The sequence below is a fragment of the Myotis davidii genome, unplaced genomic scaffold, assembly GCF_000327345.1.
Source record: "Myotis davidii unplaced genomic scaffold, ASM32734v1 scaffold573, whole genome shotgun sequence".
Classification (NCBI taxonomy): Eukaryota; Metazoa; Chordata; class Mammalia; order Chiroptera; family Vespertilionidae; genus Myotis; species Myotis davidii.
In genome coordinates, this window is record NW_006285997.1 from 2,736,298 (window position 1) to 2,747,542 (window position 11,245).

Genomic DNA, 11,245 nt, shown 5'->3' on the forward strand with positions numbered 1-11,245 from the left:
GGCCTGTGGGGCATGCTCTGCGTGGGGCTGTCTTTGCTGTGTTCTAGACAGCGCTCTCCGAAGCGCTCCAGAAACGGCTTGACTCCTGCTCCTGGTGTCTTCAGAGTGAGACTACAGGCAAGTTTCTCTATTTACTTCTTTGGGCCGAACTGTCTGGGATTCAGCTGATTTCCCGATTGTTTTCAATACCTCTGTTTGTTTTCAAAGGACTAGCAGGAGTTTTTTGAAGTCGCTCAGGTTTTCGTACCTCACAATTTTTAGCATTGGTGACAGATATAGAAGCTTTCACAGGGGAAGAAGCAGCTTTCTGAAACATGAAAACACTTGGGATAAATACAGCACTCAAATGCCTAAAGATAGTCCCATAACAACAACGCAAATTCTACTTGCTTGGTAGCCTACGTAAACGCATGAAACAATGTTGTTGTTATCTAATAGATCAAGCCAATGTGAAAGGTTTGAGAAAAAAAATCAACTTGGAAAATACTGTAATTCAAATTATGCTGTATAGTTCAGGCTGTATACTAGATCGATGGGTAATTTAGTATGAGGGACAGAGTCACTATTTTATAAAACAATCTCTTAGTAGTATCACACTATTACATTTATGAATTTTAACTATGTTAAACCAAATTACATATTTTTGTATTTTAATTAAGTCAGTATTATTTTAACATAATCGTATCATAGCCCTAGCCAGTGTGGCTCAGCTGGTTGGCTGGTTGAGCACCGTCCTGTGCACTGAAAGGTCGCCGGTTCGATTCCCAGTCAGGACACATGCCCGGCTTGTAGGTTTAGTCCCTGGTCGGGGTGCTACGGGAGGCAACCAATTCATGTTTCTCTCTCCCTTTACAATAAATAAAAACATATATGTATTTTTATTGCATCATGTACTTGCTGACTAATGATAATAAAGGCAGTACTCACTAGTGCCAAGCCCTATGCTAAGTGCTCTGTGCACATCACCTCGCTTCACCCTCCCCAGAACCCTTTCCTAGGTTCTGCAAGACAAAGCCTTGTCCAAGGCCACACTTCTAACGATGTGGCAGGGCTGGGACTGCACGCAGGCTAATTCCAGATCCCAGCGCTACACTCAATGACGATGCGCAGTACACAACATTCTTTTTCTTTTTTGTTTTTTTAAAAGATATATTTTTTAAAATGTTGAGGTAGCACATGCACAAGGGAACCTTTCAAAAAGATGTACATGAAAGCACCGTACCCACCGCTGACAACTGCCACCTGGTCACACGGCTCCTAGTTGTCAGAAATGCGCACCCTGACGGAGAAAGTCATTTTCAGGCTCTCCCTGACGAAGAGGCTCCATCAAGTCATGGTGCACACTTTGGAGTTGCACTAGTTCTTAACTGCTCACTTACCTTGGGTGGGGGTACCAAATTTATGACTTTTACTGTCTATGAAACCAATATTCTAAAAGTAACATAAAACACTGCAGCTATGTTATAAAAAGACAGACCTACACGTAAATGTACATTATCTCTCCTAACAAAGAAAGGCTTCTGTATTGAAGGTTGTGTGTACTCACCGCAGCGCTGGAAACGGCACCCGGAGGCAAGGAGGCGGCCGCGGCTCTCGAGGCCGGGGCTTTGCTCAGAGAGGCATGGCCACCCCTCGGGGAGCAGCATGCGGCTTCCTGCGCAACACTGCGGCCATTGATGCCAGCAGATGCTCCGCTGGCAGAGGAAGCTTTGGACAAACAAGTGGTGCCAGGCTGTCCTGGGGCACTGTTCTGCTTTGCCGATGAGAGACTGACATCATCTTCCCAGGAGCAGATAGTGGCAGCAAGGTTGGCCAGACGGCCCCTCCTCCCCACGGGAGTGGCCGAGGCTTCTGCTGGTTTGGGAGGGGAGGCCGCCTTGTCCTCCGCGGGCATCGCTGGGATGAGTGAGCTTGCAGGGGTATCATCTGAAAATGTTTTCAGAAAAAGAATTCACGACCATGCTCAAGAGATGCATGTACGGTACGTGCAAACACCAGCACTACTCCACTCAGGATTTTTAACGAGGTTAACAGGCTTAGAGCTAGTCCGAAGCTCTCGTATGCATGAGAGCACCGAGCTGTTTAAATGTGACAATAGCTTTTCAAATCAGATGATACTTAATCCAAATTAAAACAAGAAAAACAAAACTTTCTTAACCAACTGCCTCCCTCCTTTTGGCTAAACCCCAGACACTGCAGATAACACACCTGAAGTTGAAATTGCAAATACATGTCCCTCCTCAGTGGGTGCCTCCTGCACGCCCACACCTGATAAATATACTGATAAACGAACTATGTGCAAGTGACCGTACGGGGGTACAGATGAAGCAAAAGCAGTTACCTTCATGTGTTAACTGATAAACACGACTTTCCACATACAATGTGGGTCTTACTGACAGAGTTAAGGGACATCCCATCCACGTCATGCGTACCTGTCACCTCATCATTATCCCAGTGGCGCCGCTGGGCTGCCAGCTTCTGCATCCGTGTTTTCACAGAGGAGGCTGCGGAGGCCTCGGGCCTGGCACTCAGCCCGCTCTGCAGGCCCAGCAGCGATGCCTGGGTGGCGGGCAGGGAATCACTGGCCGGAGCCGGTGCCTGTGGCCGTGCCTGAGGGGACACAGCACTTGGAGAACAAGGTTTGGCAGAAGCTGACTCAACCGGTTGTGCATTTTCCAGGTTGGAAACTTCCTCTTCAGTGTTGTCAGAACAGCGTTTTTTTGATGGCGATGGTTTTGTACAAGATTTCTCTAGATTAAAAAGGGGAAAATTTCAAACTTCCACACTTCCTCACAGCACAAACAACTGCCATAGGGACTTCACAACTTAATAAAACACGTTTCTCTAGTCCAGCGGTTCTCAACCTGTGGGTCGCATCCCCTTTGGGGGTCGAACGACCCTTTCACAGGGGTCGCCTAAGACCATCGGAAAACACATACATAATTACATATTGTTTTTGTGATTAATCACTATGCTTTAATTATGTTCAATTTGTAACAATGAAATTGGGGGTCACCACAACATGAGGAACTGAATTAAAGGGTCGCGGCATTAGGAAGGTTGAGAACCACTGCTCTAATCCTTTCAATGATTTTACTTACAAGAAATATGTAAAATTCTGCTTTCAATAACTTAGAAATCTGATGAGAGATTTTTGTTCGTTTTGTTTATTTATTTATTGCTTAAAGTATTACAAAGAGCTGATGAGAGATTTAAAATAATTTATGATTTAAAAAACCTGAATGAAAATAAATTCAAGTAACATTCTCAATATATATACACAATACTTTACACAGTTTACAACAGCAGGAAATTAAAAGTGCACACACAGAATGAGCAAATGTTCCGGAGCCTGCTAAAGGTCACAGCCTGATCACCTCACTTTCAGACAAGAAAAATCAAGCTGGAGGAATTTAGCTCCCTGCCTAGAGGGACACAGCTGAGCTAAGGGTAGGAACCAGACTTTCTGTTTTTAAAACAATCTTTCACAGACAATAAGTCAAGGATACCAGGGCACCTGGCTTGAGGTTTAGGAAAGAAACAGAGAACCAAAAATGTGACTGAATTATCTAGTCACTATAAACAAATTCATCAGCACAAGTGCTTAACCACACTTCATATTTTAAACTTCCACAAACACCTAGAAAACAAATTCCAAGTCCTAAAATAAAAGGCGTATGATTTCAACCCAGGAATGAGTTTTAATATAGCTCCTGGAAAGTTAATCCTTTTAAAAAGTCAGGATGTAAATTTCCTAAGAGGTCAGTTTCACCGGTTGTCTAACCAAGTATTCTTGTTCTGGCAGTGACCAAAGTTGTATTAGTAAGAGGCTATGACTGCCCTTATCAACATCCATCTAAGTAAAATACAGCATGAAACTTTCTCCTCTTCTGTAACTCATTTTCCATTGACCTATCTGATCATTTTTAACATGTTTCTATTTTAACATGGAATACCACCTGGAAAAACAGAATCCTTTACATTTACAGTTCTTGTGAACAACAGTAAATACCTACATTTTAGCATCAAAATGTAGTCCCAACCTCTGGTTTTCAAGCACACAGCACTCACTATGTGATTGTACAAACCCATGTCACAGCAACAGCAGAAGATCCTAGACTGGGCCAGGCCTCTGTTTTCCTGGCCGAATACCATCTATATGTAACGTATTCCCCTCCCTTCCCTCAACATAAATATGTGAAAATAAATTACCATTCTATGGTTAGTTTCCAAAATAACTGTAAGCCAGCCCCAAGCCCTTATCTCTGTAACCTCTTTTTCTACCTGTGCTTTAAAGTTATACCAAGGATTATCTCCAGACTATTCCACACTCAGAATAAGTTTGCATTGAGGAAAATAAAGTTCAACCGATTAATTTGAACTATTTGTTAAAAGAAACTCTGCTATGGCCTAGTAGGGTCTAGGCCAGGGGTGGGCAAACTTTTGACTCGAGGGCCACAATGGGTTCTTAAACTGGACCGGAGGGCCGGTACAAAAGCATGGATGGAGTGTTTGTGTGAACCAATATAAATTCAAAGTAAACATCATTACATAAAAGGGTATGGTCTTTTTTTTTTTTTTTAGTTTTATTCATTCCGGCCCGCGGGCCGTAGTTTGCCCACGGCTGGTCTAGGCCTAACACAAAACATAATCCTGACACAGAGGGGGAAGGCTGGTCGCTCGCCAGGGGCTGCTACGTTTGCCTCCCCCAGATGCCGATTCTTGCACATGCACGAGGAAATGTTTGGGGCTCCTCTCCTTCCATCACCTGCAGTCCTACCTGGCACCCCGGACAGGGGCTGCTGGTTACTGGCCTCTGCGAGCGGCTCTCTGGCGCGCTTGGCGGGAGGCACAGACCTCGGTGCTGCCGTGGGCCTCTCGGCCATCTTCCTCTGGAGATTTTCTCGCCTGGCACGGGTTCGTTCGAGGAGTTTCTACATAGATAATATTTAAAATACGGTTTAGTCAAAGGCTCACTAAACTCCAGGTAACTTCTAAAATCACCAATTGCCATGCAGAAAAAGAGTTAAATACATTTCAAAAGTGAAATCCCAAGGCACTCAAGATCCACTAAATGAGCACCCCAATGTCAAAATTACACCTGACGTAACATGAGCATTAAAGGGGGAGTAAAGCCCGGCTGGTGTGGCTCAGTGGACTGAGCGATAAGCAAACAGGAGAACCCATGCACCAAGAGGTCACCGGTTCGATTACCAGTCAGGGCACATGCCTGTGTTGTGGGCTCCATCCCCGGTAGGGGATGTACAGGAGGCAGCCGATTAAGGATGCTCCTCTATCATCCCTCTCCCTTCCTCTCTCTAAAAATCAGTAGAAACATATTTTTTTTTAAAAAAGAAATAGTGTGGTCATTGTTCTAAGCACTAAGGTAGGTGGGCAGAATAATGGTCTCCAAAGATGCTCATATCCTACTGTCCTGAAACTATGAATATGTTGCACGGCCAAAGGAAGCTTGCTGGTGTGACTAAGTTGAGAATCTGGCAATGGAGAGACCATCATGGGTTATCTGGACCGATGTAATCACAATGGCCCTTATAAGGGAAAAGAGGGGCAGGAAACTCAGAGGCAAAGAAGAGGTGGCAGGGGAAGCAGAGGTCAGAGTGACGTGACCGGTGGCTGTGAAGGTGGATGAAGGGGGACAGGACCCTAGAAGTGCAGGAGGCGCCAGAAGCTGGAGAAGGTAAGGAAATAAATTCTCCCCTAGAATCTCCAAAGGAACCCAATCCTGTCTGCACCCTGATTTTAACCCAGTAAAACCCATCAGACTTCTGACCCACGAAGCGAAGGTGTGATTCTGAGCCACCAAGTCTGTGGTCATTTGGTACAGCAGCAGCACTGATACAGCCACTGAGACCTGGGGCGGTCAACAGCAAGAGGTAACGGAAAACATAAGACACTTCCTAAGAGGAAAAAAATACACTAACCAATCTTACTGTTTTACTTAATTAAATGTCAATATAAAAGTTTTATGTTGAAATCTGAGCCATTTCATAAAGTTATCAATGCTTTTATGAACTCTGACACTCCTGTTTGAATTGTGGTAAAACAAACACGGGACCTGTAAAACAGCTCATTCTCTGCCAAATCCACACACCTGAGGGAGGGGCAGATTACTGGCTGGAGTGTATGTACTGCCCTGCAGCACAGGTATAGTACTTGGCAGACTAAGAAATTAACCCCTTCCCCGGCAGAAACGTGTATACTCGTTTTCACAAAATGTTCTTTTTCAGTCGTCGACGAGTGTACTAAGAAAATATGGTAAAAAAATATGGTTTATAGGAAGACGAGTTACAAACTGTTTTCATAACCAGCATCAAAAATACTATATAGAACCAAAATAAAAAAATTAGTCTGAAAAAGAAACGTTTTTAACAAAAAAAGTGTTGGGGAAGGGGTTAAACTCCATCTGGCCTTTTCATTCCATAATTAAAATAACTTTTTTTTTAATCCTCGGAAGCATGAGCTAAATTGGGAAGCTCAACTCTCTCCTCTCCTCAGGATGATTCCTAACTTACAGTCCATTGAGCCCGGGCCAGTATGGCTCCGTTGGCTGAGCGTTATCTTGTGCACAGAGAGGCCAAGGGTTCGATTCCCTGTCAGGGCACATGCCCGGGTTATGGGTTGGATCACCAGTAGGGGATGTACTGGAGGCAGTAGATTGATGTTTCTATTTCTCTGTCTCTTCCCCATCTCTAAAATCAATAAAAAAAAATTTTTTTTAAGTTGGTTGAAAAAAGTGACACAGAGTCTAAATGCTCTGGCACTGACAGGGTGATTTATGAACCAAGTGCCTTCCAAAACACAAAACCTTCCCCCTTTAAATAAAAGTCTTGCATAAACTCAAACGTGATAGACAAATTTATGTCTGATCATTTCTCCAGCAATAGAATCACTCCCTGGACAAAACTAGCCTAATTATATTCACTCATGGACATGCCCACATCCCATTCCAGTCTGTTAGAATACCTGTGAGTCAGTGTATCTTCAGTTACTATGAGCAATGGGTCACAACAAAAGAATGTGGTTGTGTCATTCTCACTGACACAACTGTCCTATTGTCTACTCTGGATCCAAATTTTTCCAAATTAAAAATAAAGTAGATAAGTAAAAAGAGAGAAAAAAAAAAACACGTTCCTTACTCTGTAAAATAAAAACTAATAAATACCAAAGGTTATTAATTTAAAAGAAATGATATACATATAAAAACAACAGCTCAGTAAAAGTAAGTCACCCTTCCTTATAATGGTGTATCAGGAAGTTAAAGATTATTTTGTTTATAACATACATTCCTTCAAAGAGTAGAGGAATAAAAAAAATAAAACACTGCAATAATTAACAGAATTAGGACATAAGATACTCCACATGGATGAATCTAAGATAACTAAAGCATATAGTCCCTAAGCAATTTCTGCCACACACACTTGGAACCATTTGTGCCAAAAATTTTCTAGGAAGGATTACTGACTCCCTGCCTTCTTAAACAGAGTAGATTCAATAGAAATTAACTTATTTTTTAAATATATTTTTATTGATTTCAGAGAGGAAGGGAGAGGGAGAGAGATAGAAACATCAATGAGAGAGAATCATTGATTCGCTACCTCCTGCACGCCCCCTACTGGGGATCAAGCCTGCAACCCAGGCATGTGCCCTTGACCGCAATCAAACCTGGGACCCTTCAGTTGATAGGCCAACACTCTATCTACTGAGCCAAACCAGCTAGGGAAGAAATTAACTTATTATTCTCAGTGTACTCCAGTAGCATTCCCTCCTGGGTCAATAGAGATTGTCACAATTCTGGAAAGTAAGAAAGACTCCCTTCAAAACAGTAACAGCATGTTTGTTTATTTTTATCACCAGGAAAGATGTTTTATAAAGTACGTTCATTGTAGCCTTTTCTCCTTTAGGGTTCCTCCACAGAAAGTTCTGACTTGGCACACCTAGCCCTGGTTTCCCTATGCTCGTCTTGGACTGGGATGACCACCGCCCATGGGCGGATCTTTAAATTAAGAGGCTAACACCAATGTTATGAGTAAGTGTAAATTCACCTAACAGTACAACAATCACTAACACTATGTAGGACTTAATATAAAGTACTTTCAGTGTTTGCACACATTAACTCATTTCATTTTCAAAGCCTAGAAACAAAAACAAAAACCACCTTATGTGGGACGCTCTCTTTTTACTGCTGTTTAGAGATGAAGAAATCCATGCACGGGTTGCATAACAAGCCATAGGTCAGAGCTAAGGAAAGGCGAGGCAGAATTCAAACAAGGGCTCCTGAGTCGGGGATCTTACTTTGCTATAAACTTGTCTTTTGACAAAATCCAATTGCTCTTTTTAAGAACTTTCGTCAGAGAACTAACTCCATATCATCAACATAACTTTTTTAATGCTATCAGCTCATATCAGATCATAATAATAAACATCTGCTGAAACTGCTTGTTTGCCCATGAACCGAGATGCAGTCATTACTTCCGGTTGGTCCATGTAAAACTTTAAAGACCCTGTCTACATCCTGATTCATGTAAACTGCAAAAGCATTAGACGCTTCGGGAAATCTGAACATTCGCGGGATACCTGATATTAAGGAACTGTTACTATTTAGGTGTGATGGCATATTGATGTTTTGCTTTTAAAGTCCTTAGCATTTAGTGGTAAACACTGAAATACTTAAGCATGAAATTATATAACCTCTAGGATTTGCTTTCAAATAATTCAGTGAAACACTGGCCTGTGCTACTGGGTGATGGGTGCATGAGAGGTTATCATGCCTGTGTCATTTGAAATGTTCTACACTTTAAATACACTGCTAAAATGTCCTAACAGCTACTGTGGTGTGTAATTACTTGATTGTAAAGTAATAGCACGGAATGGCTCTCTCCTATATGAATTCAGCACTGTTACTGGGTGTGCTTGAGGTGAGGGAAACCTCTCTCTGAATAGAAAAAACAGGCCTACCTCCGAGAAGCTTACATCCAGCAAGTAACATGCTCAAGAGGTAAATGCAAGTGAGCTGAGCACTGTGAAAGGTGTCCTCTCCTCTGAAGCAGGGAGATCGGTGTGGCAAGAGGTCAAACCAGAGTTTGCCAGGCAGAAGAGCAGGGAGAAGAGTGTACCAGAGGGCACCAGCGGCAGCAGGGAGAACGCAGGAAAACGGAGGTTAGGGGGCTGCAGCCTTTCTCAACCAGTTACCTGGAGAAGTCAGCCCTGGCTCCCTGACATCAATGTGACCAATAAAGTATCTGCTATGCTTGGAGGAGGGCACGGGAAAACTGAGAAAACGGTCTCTCCGGCTCCTGTGCTCTATGGCTCTGATGAGAAATGCTCGTTGAGAAAGTCATTTCAACTGACTTTTAGTCCTTTCAGACAAGGAACTGTGCCAGTTCACTTCCCTGTGCAAAAATGTTATGAATGCTGCAATTAAGCACCTACTGGTGGGAGCCAATTCAAACAGTTCACTCACTACCAATTAAGGGAAAGATGTCAAAGCCATTTATTCCAACTGCAACGGACCAACCTTTTCATAATACAAACCATACATATTAAACAATACATATTTCTGAGCACATGCTAAAATGAAAGGTTTCTTTCAAATAGTTTCTTTCAATTGAGATTTGTACTGCTTCAGAATGACATTTTTAACATTTTCAGCCAACATTCAAAATGCTTTGTTCCTGTTAGCTACTTGGGAGAATAAAAAAAAAAAACTATTCAGAACACAGAGGACTAATGTTTGAAGGAATCCTATTCTAAGTTAGTAACATTAAAAAAATATCCATGAGAATTTCAATTAAGTGAAAAATATGGTGCACGACCAGGCCTATTCTTTAAAGCTGATACAAAGATGTGTTCTGAAAAAAAAATGTTCTGGATTTTTGTGAGAATTTTTAAAAGTAAAGTAAACAGCCCCTCTCTCTTCCATTCTCACTAAAAAAATCAATGGTAAAAAATATCCTCGGGTGAGGATTTAAATAAAATAAAATAAAAATAAAAAGGTAAGCAAACTGGTGTTTTCTCCCAAGATGATTGAGAACTTGAAACAAAAATACTGTTGCCCCAGCTGGTGTGGCTCCGTGGATAGAGAGTCAGCCTGCAGACCAACGGGTCCTGGGTTCGATTCCTATCAAGGGCACCTACCTCAGATATAGGCTCCACCCTGCCCGGGCCCTGGTTGGGCGTGCAGGAGGCAACCAACCGATCAATGTGTTTCTCTCACATCGATATTTCTGTCTTTCCCTCTCTCTTCCACTCTCCTTAAAAATCAATCGAAAAACATCCTTGGGTGAGGATTAAAAATAATAATAATATGCCCTAGCCGGTTTGGCTCAGTGGATAGAGCCTCGGCCTATGGACTGAAGGGTCCAGGGTTCGATTCCAGTCAAGGGCACAGGCCCGGGTTGTGGCTCCATCCCCAGTGGGGGCGTGCAGGAGGCAGCCGATCCATGATTCTCTCTCATCACTGATGTTTCTATCTCTCTCCCTTATCCTTCTACTCTGAAATCAATAAAAATATGTTTTTAAAAAATAATAACAAATACTGTTGTGTCTGAAAACAGGTAAGGTCTAACTGTTGAAACTTTTAAATACCTTACACTTTATGGAATTGTAACTACATTTCCAAAAAAAAAAAAAAGTATTACTCTCCAAAGCATTTAAGTTTTTTAATCTGATGTAGAGACGTTTAGGTTCCCTTTGCAGAAACTCAAAAAACAACAGTATGAAGCTTGTGCAACCACCTTAAAAAGAGGAAGAAACGAGTGGACACAGCTGGCAACACAAAACCCCTGAACCGCCCATGCCTCACGGGTCAGAGCCAGAGGATTCATCACACAGGAAGAATGTAATTACCCGCATCCAGTTCCCCGGACCGAAAGGGGAGTGGAACCCTGCGGCGATGTCACCCATACACACACATAAGGTTTATTTCTTTACTCTGGGCCGCGGGCTCATAAACTTGATTTGTACACGTCCAGCTCCCGCTTTCCCTTTCAATGTGCGGCCAAGCGGGATGAACCTTCGGCCCGGCCGGCCGAGCGGCGGGATCTGCAGAACCGTCTGACCTTCCGGGAGCGGAGGCGACGGTCCCAGGCGCCAGCTTATTCCAACGCTCGGCTGTTACCCCGGGAACCGCAGCCTCAAAGGCACCCGTAGCTCCCGGCGGGCCGCACGGATCCCGCAGATCCCATTCCATCTCCCGGCGGCGGTTGCACATGCAACGGTGAGTCAC

The 11,245-nt window shown here is 43.1% G+C and overlaps 1 protein-coding gene across 1 annotated transcript in view; it reads right to left on the minus strand.

The window, feature by feature from the left end:
- ANLN (anillin actin binding protein) overlaps window positions 1-11,245 on the minus strand; it is a 39,353-nt gene that overhangs the window by 27,743 nt on the left and 365 nt on the right. Inside the window, 3 exon segments of the mRNA XM_006779444.2 lie at window positions 1,547-1,926; window positions 2,433-2,750; window positions 4,781-4,934. Coding sequence (XP_006779507.1) covers window positions 1,547-1,926; window positions 2,433-2,750; window positions 4,781-4,934 — 852 coding nt within the window.